The 12,840-nt window shown below is 59.8% G+C and overlaps 2 protein-coding genes across 9 annotated transcripts in view; one reads left to right on the top strand and one right to left on the bottom strand.

The window, feature by feature from the left end:
• Positions 1 to 4,080, top strand: part of GON4L (gon-4 like) — a 62,986-nt gene extending 58,906 nt beyond the window's left edge. For 5 of the 7 annotated variants that reach the window (XM_032845147.1, XM_032845146.1, XM_032845144.1 and 2 more), the window contains 7 exons: positions 183 to 326; positions 419 to 538; positions 1,530 to 1,643; positions 2,170 to 2,374; positions 2,739 to 3,357; positions 3,440 to 3,542; positions 3,879 to 4,080. In XM_032845147.1, coding sequence (XP_032701038.1) covers positions 183 to 326; positions 419 to 538; positions 1,530 to 1,643; positions 2,170 to 2,374; positions 2,739 to 3,357; positions 3,440 to 3,542; positions 3,879 to 4,028 — 1,455 coding nt within the window. In that variant the 3' untranslated portion in view covers positions 4,029 to 4,080. Of the gene's footprint in view, positions 1 to 182; positions 327 to 418; positions 539 to 1,529; positions 1,662 to 2,169; positions 2,375 to 2,735; positions 3,358 to 3,439; positions 3,543 to 3,878 lie in introns of all 7 variants that reach the window. The other 2 variants (XM_032845145.1, XM_032845143.1) reach the window with 2 other exon arrangements.
• A 191-nt stretch (positions 4,081 to 4,271) lies between these two features.
• Positions 4,272 to 8,356, bottom strand: MSTO1 (misato mitochondrial distribution and morphology regulator 1). Of its 2 annotated transcripts, XM_032845093.1 has the most exons (14): positions 8,239 to 8,356; positions 8,012 to 8,147; positions 7,555 to 7,624; positions 7,403 to 7,478; positions 7,083 to 7,137; positions 6,857 to 6,995; positions 6,575 to 6,692; positions 6,365 to 6,499; positions 6,104 to 6,256; positions 5,697 to 5,828; positions 5,441 to 5,625; positions 5,107 to 5,209; positions 4,916 to 5,030; positions 4,272 to 4,642 (listed from the first exon to the last, which is right to left on the bottom strand). In XM_032845093.1, exons 1-14 carry the CDS (start codon positions 8,320 to 8,322, stop codon positions 4,428 to 4,430), a joined length of 1,716 nt encoding a protein of 571 aa, XP_032700984.1. In that variant the 5' UTR covers positions 8,323 to 8,356; the 3' UTR covers positions 4,272 to 4,427. The 2 variants fall into 2 exon arrangements, with proteins under 2 accessions (XP_032700984.1, XP_032700983.1); XM_032845092.1 differs by lacking the exons at positions 7,083 to 7,137; positions 7,403 to 7,478; positions 7,555 to 7,624; positions 8,012 to 8,147; positions 8,239 to 8,356 and having other exon boundaries at positions 4,274 to 4,642; positions 6,575 to 6,687; positions 6,857 to 6,935.
• Between the last annotated feature and the right edge of the window lie 4,484 nt (positions 8,357 to 12,840).

Raw genomic sequence — 12,840 nt, 5'->3', positions numbered from 1 at the left:
AATCCCCCTCCAGTGTGGACACAGGAGCAGGGATGGGATGTTGGAGACGTCTTCGTGCTCCGAGAGAGGCTTCCGTGCCCTCCGTGGACTAGGAGTGTGGTTGGGAGCGAGTGTGTTCGGTTTGGGATGGCAGCCTGGTGAGGCTCCAGACGCTTCTTCCTTCCCCTGCCCGCTCCCTGCAGCTCAAGACACAGATGTGGCAGCTTCTCAAGGGCCACGACCACCTGCAGGAGGAGTTCTCTGTCTTCTTTGATCACCTGCGCCCAGCGGCCAGCCGCATGGGGGACTTCGAAGAGATCAACTGGACCGAGGAGAAGGAGTACGAGGTACCGGTCCTGAGGCTGCAGTGGGGAGGGGGAGGCCACGTGCCGGGGGGTGCCTGCCCAGGTCTGCGCTGAGGGGCCCCTGCTCCCTCCAGTTTGACGGCTTCGAGGAAGTGGCGCTGCCTGATGTGGAGGATGAGGAGGAGCCCCCCAAGACGCCCGCGGCCTCCAAGAGCAAAAGGAGAAAGGAGACTGGGGTCCAGAATCATGACAAGGTACCCCAGGTGGTCGGGTATCACCTGCTTGTCACGAGCCAGGCCTTGAGTTTCTGGAGTATTTTTGGGGCTGGCCGTGGCGCGCGGCCTCTGGGCCCAAGGCCATGCAGGGCGGTGGAGCCGGCAGGCTGCACTCGCGGGAGAGCCCCGCACGGCCGCCCCAGTAGGAGGCAGCTTCCTGGTGGCTCTCTAGCTCGGTGCGGCGCCTCTCGCCCTTGGACCGTGACTGCTTCCTTCCTGTTTGTGTAAGGAGAGAGAAGCAGGCATCCCTGCTCGAGCAGTTTGGTAACAGTGAACACTCATTTGTGGGACACGTGTGTGTACCTCTCGGGGGTCGTGTTCCTGCACCGTTGATGTCCCATGGCAGGGCCATGAACAGATGGCCCTTGTTTGCATTTGCCCGGGGTGGGGGGGCTGTGCAGCACGAGGCTGGCGCTGGGCCCTCATGTCTCTTTGGTGGCCGTGCTGGGGTGCAGTCCCAGGCGGCCCGGGGTCTGCTGGACTCCCCACCCTCTGCTGCTCCCCCAGGGGGACTGTCTCCGTGCCTTTTCCTCTTCTTTGGACAGAACTGCTTCTCAGCAGCTGGATGACCTTGGGCGACTTAGTGAATGCTTGGGTCCACCTCTTCGTCGTCCGTGGGGGTCATGACAGTACCAGTGTCTGGGGTCCTTGAACAGAGTGGCCCCGAGGGGGCCGGTGGAGGGGGCAGAACCCCAGGCACGGGGACGCAGGAGCCGAGAACGTCGTCCTGGCGTTCTCTGACTTCAAAATACTATCGAATCCTCTGGGCAGCTGGGTCAGGTCAGCCCTCTGCGTTGGTGAGGGCCATGGCTGGGACCTGCGGCGGGCTGTGGCTGAGTGTCCCCAGGCCATGGGAAGAGCTGCTGTGCGGCGAAGGAGAGAGGGTGCTGGTCAGGGCGCTGCAGTGGCCGCGTCCTCTCTGGACTCTGTCCGCCCTAACCGGCTGCCAACCAAGCCCGGTGTCTCTTAGGAGGCTGAGTGGCCGGACACTGCCAAGGACTGTGCCTGCTCCTGCCACGACGGAGGCCCTGAGTCCAGGCTCAAGAAGAGCAAGAGGAGAAGCTGCGGCCACTGTAGCGGCAGGGTGAGCGCGGCGGGAGCGGTGAGTGGGTTCTCCCCGGTGTGTGGGGCAGGGGGGGAGCGGTGAGCAGGGGCCGCGCGGGGCGTAGGGGGAGCAGCGGAGAGTGGGGGCCGCGGTGGGGCAGGGCGGGCCTCACCCGTGGGGCCTCACTGCGCGGGGCTGTCTGCAGCCCCCGTTAGCCGGGGCGAGTGTGTTAGCACCAGATAGAACCCTTTACGAGTATGTAGTGGATTTTGCTTTTTGAAGATAATCCTGTGGGTAAGGAAGCTTTTGAAATTGAAACAAAATGAACTGTTTCAGCTGTTTCTCAGATTTTTTCTTTTTTTATGGAAGACTCTGAAAGGGCTGGGTTGTTTGGCAGCCAAGATAGAGGCTTGGATCGAGTGGGAGGAGCAGACATTTAAGATTGTCCGTTGACCTGCCAAGGATCGGGGCAGGCCGGCTTCCCGTGGTCAGCGCCCCCCACCCCTCTCCTGGCCCCAGATGAAGGCCATGGGGACACCCTTGACCAAGAAGGCCGTCCCTGCAGGTCTGTGACAGCAAGTCCTACAAGAGCAAGGAGCCCCAGGAGTTGGCAGGCAGCAGTCCCCACCGGGAGGCCAGCCCGGGGCCCAAGGACACTGCACTCAGCAAAGACCTGCAGGAGGAGGCCGCCCCCGAGGAGTGTGAAGGCCCGGAGGTGAACCAGGACCAGCCTGGCAGGAGTGCTGGAGGCGGAGGGACACCTGTTTCCGGTGAGTGCTCTGCCCGGCAGCCCTGCCCGTCCCCATGTCTGCTTCAGTCGAACGTGCCTCAAGCTAGAACATCTTTGAGCCCAGAGAGATAAGGCTTTGTCTGGTGGACTGTCCCTTCGTTTACTGACAAGTGATACAATTCTGTCCAGCCTTGACTTTGCTGTGTGGCCTCTGTCCTCTGGCAGAATTGGGAGTGCTGCTGTCTGTCATGGGCATGCCCTTCCCCTGCCCTCCTGACGCGACCTGTGCCTCGAAGGTCTGTCACAGCAGGGCCCCCCAACCCGCATGGCCCTGCGGTAACTCGGGGTCTTAGGTGCATGTTGACCCTGTGCGTCCCCTCAGAGCTCTGCTCCTCTCCTAGCAGGACTGGCAGTGGGGAGCACTCCGCTGTCCCCTCAGGAAGCGAGTCTTACGGATCAGCTTGTCCTGGGGGGGCCCCGGCCCTGCGCGCCAGAGACGACTCAGCTTTCCTCCAGTACTGGAGCCGTGTGCACTGGGAGGAGTCAGGCCTCGCCTAAGGTCCTGTCCTGCCCTCGGGCGTCGTCCAGGCTTCCGACGGACGGGGAGGACCAGGAGGCAGTGGGTGAGCCAGAGGCTTCCGTGCCAGCCTGGGAGGCTTCGGAAATGGAGAAATGGCCTGGAACCGTTGAACCCCCTGCTTCCTTCCTGAGTCCTGTTTCCTCAAGGACCAGAGACATGGGGAGAAGACAGGTGTCTGAGAGGTCAGACGCTCCAGAGAGCTGGTTGCTGGCGGGCAGAGCCGCAGTGAGGACTGCGGACAGGACATCCCCTGTGCGCGACTCATCGGGAATGGACCCCTCAGAGACTTCTTCCACAGCCCCTCGGGGAGTTCTTGCTAAAGACAGCGGAACCCCGGGCAAGGGTCCAGTAGGGGAGCCGCACCCGAAGGCCGCAGAAGCCACGGTGTGTGCCAATAACAGCAAGGTCAGCTCCACCGGGGAGAAGGTGGTCCTGTGGACAAGGTAGGTGGCAGCGGAGGACGCGCAGACTGTGGAACACATGCGCGCTCCTCACCTGAGACTAACCGCTGCGCGTGGCTTCCAGGGAGGCTGACCGCGTGATCCTCACCATGTGTCAGGAGCAAGGGGCACAGCCGCAGACGTTCCGCGGCATCTCCCAGCGGCTGGGAAACAAGACCCCCACCGAGGTAGGCGGCTATGGCCGGGCCAGAGACTCGAGCCCCAGTGGGAGTGAGCACGGGGCCAGGCAAGGAGAGAACGGGGTGGCCAACCAAGGGGCCAGCCCCAAGGGCCCTGACAAGGGGCCGGACTCGTGTGGGCAGGTGGCAGCGGTTCTAGAAGAGCCAGGGCGTCGGACTCTGAGGTAGCGTCCCCAGAGACTCCATTCCAGGTGTGCTAGGGTTTAGGGCTAGACGTGAAGCCTCTCGGGTGCCCTCATCTGTGAGGACGCAGCCCCCCCACCCCGTTCCCGTGCGGGGCCCGTGAGACCGTTCACGGAGCGGAGCATCCCCGTCTCGCCCTAGGTGTCCCACCGTTTCCGGGAACTCGTGCAGCTCTTCCACACGGCCTGTGAGGCCAGCTCCGAGGAGGACGACGACGCCACCAGCACGAGCAACACTGACCAGCTCTCTGACCGCGGGGACCTTCTGTCTGAGGAGGAGCTGGACGGGTGACTGTGGGCGCACGTGGGGGTCGCATCCCCTCACCCGCACCGGTCCCCCAAGCGGGGGGGGGCGCTTGTACTGCGCTGGGCTGCCGCCCTTGAGCTCAGGACACAGAGCGGGAGGAGCAGGGCCGAGGACAAGGATGGAGGCAGATGGGGCTGGACGGCGGCACCCGCGAAGGCCTTGATCAGTGTCTTCAGAAGCTACGGGGCTTGGCCCTGGGCAAACAGGGGCTTGGCTCCTTTTCGGCGCCCCCTTCCCCTGTCCCCACGGCGCGGACATATTGTTGAGACCTGATCGCGGTGTTTCTAAATGCAGCGCTCGCCCCTGCCGGCGCAGCCCGGCCATCACTGAGCCCCTGCACCCAGTGTTTATTGTGACCCAGCAGCCTCCTGTGCTGGAAGAACCTTAGTCCGCGAGCCCGTCCCCTCCCCGGTAGCACTGGGCCAGACTGCCCAGCTCCTCCAGCACCTCCTCCACGTCTGCCTGCTCCACTCCGGCATCCAGGAAGCTGGCCCAGCGCCGCACGTCCACTGTGCTGAGGTCTCTAGCCAAGTCTCCCAGGGTCCGGCTCAGGGTAGAAGAGGAGCAGAGGGCCCCGAGAACTGGGATGCTCTCCACGGCTGCAGAGGGAGAGGAAGGGGAGCCTGCCAGTGGTTTTCCTGCCTTGGGCACTGCTGCACGGTCGGGGACATCTGGGCCTGCGGCAGACCTGGCAGGACCGTGAACCCGTGCCTTCTGTGTGCTGTCCCCTTGGCAGACCAGTGCTCCAGAGGATGGCCACTTGCCTCAGGAGCCACGGAGTGAATAAAAGGATGTTGACCTGTGGACTTCAGTGCCTTGCTGGGGGCAGGCATGTGGGGAAACCTCTCCTGAACCTTCATCGGCCCACGTACCTGCCCCAGGCGGCGAGCCATCCAGAACCAGCCCGTGTTGGCCGAGGCTTGCGGAGAACAGGCTGGGGTACGGGGGGGCCACCTTGCAGGGCGCCAGCAGCAGATGGGCAGAGCTGTTGGGGGCGGAGCAGCAGCTGAGTGAGAGGTTGAGGGAGTCTGGGGAGGGGTGGGGAAAGCCAGCCTCACACTGACCTGACTCTGGGCTCCTGCTGCTGCAGATACTGGGCCAAGACGTCCTCCCCAGTGCTGCATGCGTGGAGCGGGGAAGGCAGAGGTGTCCCTGGGGCGAGCCGGCTGCCAGAACAAAGCCAGAACCGCCTTTAGTCTGTGGCAGTGTGGATGCGGACTGGGAATTCTTGGGCTCTCAGGCCGTCAGCTGACGAAGGGGGCTGAGCGTCTCTTTCTTTTCATTGTAACGTGGGGCACGGGGAGGAAAAGGCGATGCGAACAGGATGTCCAGAGGTATCAGGGAGAGGACGGGAGTCTGAAGTCTGACAAGGGCTCCTAAGAGCCACCAGCCCTCACCTGGTGTGGCTCGCTCGGTCTAGACCCCGCAGCACCACTGACTGGGCAAAGCAGCGCATTCCACAAGGATCCCCACATGCAGAGAGTGGGGTCCACGCCGTGGGTCCTCCAAGCTGCACCAGGGCATCAGGAAGGGACTGGCCTGGGACCAAGGGGAAGGGGATGGTTGCTGCTGCCGTCACCACCTGAAGGCAAGGGAGAGATCAAGTAACGGCTTTTTCTCCGCACTGACCCAACCCTTCACACGGCTCCGCACCTTCTTCCCGGAGAAGTTGAGCAGATCAGCTAGGTGAGCCATGGAAACTGGCGAGGAACGCAGGCGGTAAGGAACGGTGACTGTGTCGAGGGTTGTAGCCAGCACGGCTGCGCAGTGGAAGGGCAGAGTGGCCTGTAAAGAGGACACCAACGGGCATTTTGCCTTTCGGGTCTGGAGAGCAGAGTGTGAAGGAGAAAGGGTCCCAGTGATGAGAGAGGTCCAGAGGCTTTGGGACAAAGCAGGGCTTTGCTTGGGCCAAGGCTGGACAAGCAGAGGACCGTGTGCTGTATCGTGGCTGAGTTCAAGCCCAGGCTTCGAGAAGAGGGCTGTTAACAGGTGCGATGGCAGGTCGAGGGGTGGGGGGCCCGGTCTCTACCTGCCGTCTGAACACAAGCCTCGAGCCTTACGTCATAATCTAGGTGAGGGAAGGTGACCGGAGGCTCAGGTCGCAGCCCCAGGCTCCTGCCCAAGGATAAGGGGCAGACCAGAGAGCTGTGAGCAGACATGTGCACCAGGCCGAAAGCTGTGTTCAACAGACGATAGATGTTTTTCTGGGGCTCCTGGGGGAAAAAAGGTGATTGGTTTTGAGCAGCTTTCTCCCTGGGCTGTCCTCCCCTCCTTTCTTCCTCTCAGCCCCTGGGACTGCCTTTTCCCCACGTTCTGCTTACCCTGAGACTGTAGGGGCCGGGGAGCAGGCCCCAGGTTATTATTCCCCGCCCTGAATACTCGTCCTGTAGCAACTCTGTGGCCTTGGCGCCTACCCCAGAGAAGCCATTGTGCAGGTCACACAGGATCTGGAAACCCTGGAAGGAGGCAAATGATGACAGGACAAGAAGAGGCTGCTGCCCGTGCCGCCCTGCCCCCTGCCCCCCGGCTACCTGCAGGAAGTCACACTCCTCCACATAGAAATGCAGCCTGTCCTCCAGCTCCTCCAGGTACCTGGGCTCCTTCAGGATGCTCTCACCTTGGCCAAAAGCCTCCAGGCGACCTGCTTCCCTGCCGTGCACGAACACAGTCCTGACTGCGGGACCCCTGCCCTTCACTCACCCCATCCCCCAAGAGCCTGTGTTCAGGGAAGGCAGGGGAAATGGCCTCCAGAGCCTCATTTAACATCGGTGGGGACCCAGTTCCTTGCTGCACAGCCTCCGCAGCCCCCGTACCCATCGTGGTTGTACTTCTGAATCATACAGATGCTCCGGGGGTGGAGGTGGACACGGAGGAAATCAGACCAGACTCTGATGCTGCTCTCTGTGGGGATAAGTGGTTTGGGTGCTGTAGCCATGGTGAGTGGTAGGGGTCCTGAAGGAAGAGCAAAGGAAAGGGACATTTCTTCATGTTCTGGTTCTGCCGGGTTCCCCATCCCGGGGTGCCTGGTGGAAGTCTCACCTCTGCCATTGGGAATGGATTTGACCCTCCAGATACCATCACTACTCAGCACTCCCTGGGACAGAAGAGAAACGTCTGCATTGAGCTCCAGCCAGTCCAGGAGCAAGAGAGTTAATTTATTCTCACTGATTTTGCTGGCTATACCCTACAGCCTCCTTTTGTCCCTGTAGTCACACTTCTTTAGGGGAAAAAAGTGCTTTTTCCTAAAATGCCTTCTGAAGCTACTTAAGATGATCAAAATCCTTTTCTTTTTGCTCTGTGCCCCAGTGGGGGGAATCCAACTCTGGCGCTGGGCAAACGCTTAGAACAGAGGCCCTCACCTCGGCACTGCAGAGGTCCTGCAGATACGGGTTCTTGGGACAGAGCTCCTCCTTGTGTGTGGTGAGCTTTCCCTGCCTGGAAGAAAACGGAGGCAGGTTGGGGAGGGCGGCTTCCCTGGTTCTCGGGCTTCCCGCCCTGAGGACCACGGTACCAGGCGATCGCCGCATCCAGCTGCGCGTCCCCGTAGAGGCCACCTTCCTGCTTCAGGGAGCTCAGACTACCTGCGGGAACGACAGGCGATGTTAGGCGGAAGCCTCGCCCTCCCCGCTTTCAGCGCATCCTCCCGGGGGCTCCAGACACCTGCTGCCGTCTTCGCTGCGCCCTCCACCAGCCCTCGGCCCCTCCAAGCCGCCCCGAACACCCAGGCCTTGGGGAAACCCTGGTCTCGAAGGATGTGGGCTCCACCCCTGCGGCCCCCGAGGGCCGCGACCCACCACCCGCCGTCCCCGGGCCGGAGCAGCCGGTCCCTGAACCGAATGAGGCTGTGCCGGGCCTTGTCCGCGGATAAGAGCGGACCGAGGCCAGCGCTGCCCCCGCCGGCTCCCCGCTGCCGCAGCACCGCACGCCCCGCACGCCCGGGCGCAGGCCGACCGCGGCCTCCCCCTCACCCTTCAGATCCATGAGGATGAGCCGCGGCGTGTAGGTCTCCCGGCCGTGCGGCGTCCGGCCCGCCCGGTACAGGACGTCGGGACACAGCTCCGCCGGCGGCGCGTCGGCCTCGCTCGGGGCGCACAGCGCAGCATCCTGCGGTGGCAGAGGAAGGTCCGGCCTCAGCGGGGCCGCAGGGTCGGCCGACAGCAGCGGGCCCGCGGGAACGGCCGCCCGGAGGCCTCACCTGCTGGTTCCACCAGTGCGCGCCCACGAACCCCGCGAAGTGGCCAAGCTGCAGCGTGAGCACCTCCCGAGCCCCGCCCGCCATGCCGTCTGCCTCGGCCGGGTCGCGCAAGCCGCGGCCGGCCTACTCGCCGCTCGGAGCCGATTGGTTCGTAGCCATGTGGGCGGGGCCTTGTTCCCCGCACTCTATTGGTGCACCGGCACATCCTTTCCCATCAGGTGAGCGATTGGTCGGGCGTCGGAGGCCCCGCCCATACCCCCGCGCGGCCTGCGTGGGCCGCTCGTTGTGGGGAGGGCTCTGAGGGGCCGGAAGTAGCCTCGCGGGGCGGGGCGTCGTGGGCACGTGGGTCCCGCGGGCGGCTGTGGGGAGGCGCTTCCCCGACGCCGCCGCGGTCTCCCGTCAGGGGCTGCTGCTGCCGGCCGCCAGCGCCTCAGGAGACACAAACCCCGGCCCGGGGACTAGGGTTCCCGCGCCCGTCACGGCCGTGCGGACGCGCCCGGGTGTCCGTCTCCTCACGGTAGTGCTTGCTCCACGTTGTCGGAGGAACGTCCCCGCCGCTGCGCGCGCTTGCGGCCCGTTCCGTGGGCTCGCTGTGCGGGGACCCCACGGACCACGGCTCCGCTGACCGGGCGGCCTTGGGCGCCGCGCTGCGCCTTCCTGGGCGCCGGCGCGCGTGCGCGGGGATGGAGGGGTCCGGGGTGGACGCGTGCGGTCCGAGAAGGCTGTGGTAAACGGCGCCCACCCGCGGTCGAGGCACTGCCAGTGCGGGGGTCTCCGCGGGTCTCCCCAGGCTCTGCAGACTGTAGCGAGTGACCCCGAGGCTGAGCGCTCCTTTCCGTCGGGTTCGAGCCTTTCGGGAATCGTCTTGGACCTGCAGCTTCTGTGTCGTCGGTTCGCGGCAGTGAGGACGTGCCTGGGGCTGCGGACCCGCCGCCCGTGTTCGGTGCCGGAAGTGCCTGTTCGTCGCTCCGCGCCCTTCGTCTCCTGAGAGGCCGTTCTTGGAAGAGCAGCTTCATTCTGTCTCCTCAGGCGCGTCACGTTTGCGGACCTTCTCATGACCGCTGACGCTGTCGCGGTCACGCTCCGGCTCCGCTGGTCTGCCCGGGTCCGCCGGGTGTTGAAAACGCGCGTGAGAGCCGCGGCGGGACTCGGGAGGTGCCGGGTGACAGGAGCGGCCGCGGGTAAAGCAGAAGGAACGTGGGCGTAGCTCGCAGGCGTCCGCTGCGGAGTCTGCTCGGGTGACGATCCGCGGGGCGTGTTGAAACCTTTGGGTGGTGACGGGCCACCACGATGTTTCCAGGATGTCAGAGGAACACTCGTCCACTACACTGAGAAACTGTCCTTTTACAGGGACGGACGCCGGGATTAACCGAGTGATCAAACTCAGCGTCACCGGAAGGAAACGGGCTGCTGCGATGTCCAGTGCGGAGGGACAGCATCGGCTGCGTGTGCTACTCGCCACAACGTATCTGAAGGGCAGGATTAGACAAACCCAGAATGTGGACAGTCTGCGAAATAATGGGCCTGGCATTTTCAAAAATGTCAATAACAGAAAAAACACAGGGTCCACTGAAGCTGCGAGGACAGTCATGAGAGATTTCAGCCTAAATGTTGTGTGTGGACTTTGATTAGAACCTGGATGGGACTGGGGCAGGGGGGCAGCCATTGGGATAACTGGAGAAATTTAAAAGTAAAGCACATAAAAAAGAAAAAAATAGAGCACATTAGAGAACATCGATGATGGGTTTTTTTTTTTTTTTTTTACGTTTTATTTATGTATTTATTTGACAGACAGAGATCACAGGCAGGCACAGAGGCAGGCAGAGAGAGAGGAGGAAACAGGCTCCCCGCCAAGGAGAGAGCCCGATGCGGGACTCGATCCCAGGACCCTGGGATCATGACCTGAGCTGAAGGCAGAGGCTTAATCCACTGAGCCCCCCAGGCGCCCCTCAGAAGTGTATTTCTTAATTTCCAAACAAATTTTCTGTGCTTGGGTTTGGTATTCAGTTTTAACTCAAGTCGCACTAGGGTCAGAGAATGCCACTTGTATGACTTAAGTTCTTTGAAATCTGTTGATACGGCCCAGTGGTAGTGAACTTCTGAACAGGCGTAGGTGTGCTTAAAAGGAATGTGTATCCAGAAGTGTCTTGGTTTAATTTAAAAAATCCTTTCATAAGACAGGTTTGTTAATTATGCTACTTGATTATATGTTCTGATCGACTCTTGTCTATCAGTTACTGAAGTATGTTAATTCTCCCACCACAGTTTAGTTTTCCTTCTGTTTCGTCAGCTTTTATTTTCTGAGGTTTTATAGTTAGGGCATGCTATTTTATTTTTTTATCTTTCTCTTTTTGTCATTAACATGCAGTGTATTGTCCGAGGGGTACAGGTCTGGGAATCAGGCTGACACACTTCACAGGCCTCACACAGCACACGGCCTCCCCAGTGCCCGTCACCCCGCGGCCCAGCCCTCCCACCCCCTCCCCTCTGGCCACCCTCAGTTCTTTTCCTGAGACTAAAGGTCTCTTAGGGTTTGGCTCCCTCTCTGGTTTCCTCTTGTTTCGTAGGGCGTACCACTTCGGAATAGTTTTATCTTTTTTTTTTTTTTATTTTTTAAAGATTTTATTTATTTGTCAGAGAGAGAGTACACACAAGCAGGCAGAGAGGCAGGCAGAGAGAGAGGAGGAAGCAGGCTCCCTGCCGAACAAGGAGCCCGATGCGGGACTCGATCCCAGGACCCCAGGATCATGACCTGAGCCGAAGGCAGCGGCTTAACCAACTGAGCCACCCAGGCGTCCCTAGTTTTATCTTTCTGATGAGTTGAACCTTCTATCATTTTAAAACACCCGTTTTTCTCTAAAAAATGCTGTTTTATCTCAATGTCTGCTTTGCTTGGTACTGAGACAGATGAACCAGCTTCCTTTGGTGTTTTTTGACTTTTTACCTGCAAGTAGGATTTGTCTCTTGAAGACCACACACCGAGACCTGTGTGAGCGCCTCCTGGGGGAAATGCCTTCGAGGGCCACCGTGAGGGCCACGGGGAGCCTGGGAGTGCTGGGCGGGGGAGTGGGGGCGAGGAGGAAGAGGGAGGCAGCGCCCAAAGACATTCTCATCCTCTGGAGGGTCTCCCGCGGGGCTGCAGCCCATCCTCTTCCTGGGCAACCACCCACCTGCTCCTCCCGGATGGATTAGCGCTTTCTGGTGGGATTCGTTCCGCGGGGGGTCTCTTGTGCCAGAGTCTGAGGGGGCTGGAGGCGCCCGGGCGGCAGCGTCTGTTTGGGTGACCCGCTCGGGTGATTCCGGTGCTGCACGCGCGGGAGGTGCCGGGGGCCAGAACTGGGTCCTGCTGCTCCTGGTTTAAGGTTTTGAGAAACCAGGAATCTGTTTTCTAAAGTGGACACGTGTTAAAAATTTTGTATTTCCATCGTTTATTTCCACTGGCAAAGTGTGAGGGTTCCTGTCTCCCCACGCCCTCCCCAACTTGCACTCCGGCCGCCCCGGGGCTGGGCCGTGGCCTCTCACCCCACTTGGGATCTCGTGGTCCCCAATGCCGGGGACGCAGAGCTGCGCGCAGACTGTCCAAAATGTCCACTCAAATCGTTCACTGACTTGTACACTCTGTTCTCTTACCGATGAGGGATAGTTGTTTATTCTGATAGATGAATTACAGATATATTCTTCCAGTCTGTAGCTTTTTTTCATTTTCTCAATAATGTCTCTTGAAGAATAAAAATTTTAGATTTCGATTGTCTGCTCTATCAAATTTTCTTGTCTGGACCACATCTTTGACATTACATAGAAGAAATTTTTGTCTAATGAAACGTCATGAAGATTTTGTTCTCGTTTATAATCTGTTTCTTTCTTTTTTTTTTTTTTTTAATGTATGCTGTGTACCCACGGTGGGGCTCAAACTCATCACCCTGAGATCAAGAGTTGAAGGAAGGCCCTACCGAGCCAGGCAAGTACCCCGATTTTGTTTTTAACATATTACTGATTTTAGAGGGAGAGCAAGTGGTGTGTGTGAGCAGGAGGAGTACCAGAAAGGAAGGGAGGGGCGGGGAGAGCATCTCAAGCAGAATCCTTGCTGGGTGCAGAGTCCAAAGCAGGGCTCGATCTCATGACCCTCAATTCATGACTGAGTTGAAACCGAGTCAGTCGCTTAACCAACTGAGCCCCCCAGACACCCCTTTTGTTCTTCTGAATGTTTTATAGTTCGTACACTTGGCTCCATGCTCCATTTTGAGTGTCTGATGTGAAGCAATGGCCCAAATTCATCTTTTTGGGGGTCCATTATTACCAACTGTCCGAGCATGGTTTGTTGAGGATTTTTTCCCCCAATAAATTGTCCTGACATCTTGGTTGGAAAGCAGCCGACCTTAAATACACGGTTTATATCTGGATTCACCATGTAGTTTTATTGACTGACCTCACGTCTCTCCTTATGCCAGTACCGCCCTGTCTTGATCACTGTAGCTTTATATGATACTTTGTAAAAAGGGAGAGTAAGTCTTCCCAGTTTGCTTATTTAAAAATAATTTGAACTATTCTACGTTGTGTTTGTTTCTGTGTAAACTTCAGGGTCAGTTGCCAATTTTTGCAAAG

The sequence above is a fragment of the Lontra canadensis genome, unplaced genomic scaffold (assembly GCF_010015895.1).
Source record: "Lontra canadensis isolate GAN:19392208 unplaced genomic scaffold, GSC_riverotter_1.0 scaffold160, whole genome shotgun sequence".
Classification (NCBI taxonomy): Eukaryota; Metazoa; Chordata; class Mammalia; order Carnivora; family Mustelidae; genus Lontra; species Lontra canadensis.
Note: the sequence above shows the minus strand (reverse complement) of the source record. Positions and strands in the feature narration are given on the sequence as shown.

Excerpts from the sequence above, each read along its gene's own strand:
- MSTO1 (XM_032845093.1), bottom strand. The coding sequence starts at position 8,322 with ATGGCGGGCGGGGCTCGGGAGGTGCTCACGCTGCAGCTTGGCCACTTC. Across the intron at positions 8,148-8,238 it reads CGCACTGGTGGAACCAGCAG|GATGCTGCGCTGTGCGCCCC; the intron begins GTGAGGCCTCCG and ends CTGCCACCGCAG. Across the intron at positions 6,996-7,082 it reads ATCCATTCCCAATGGCAGAG|GACCCCTACCACTCACCATG; the intron begins GTGAGACTTCCA and ends CTCTTCCTTCAG.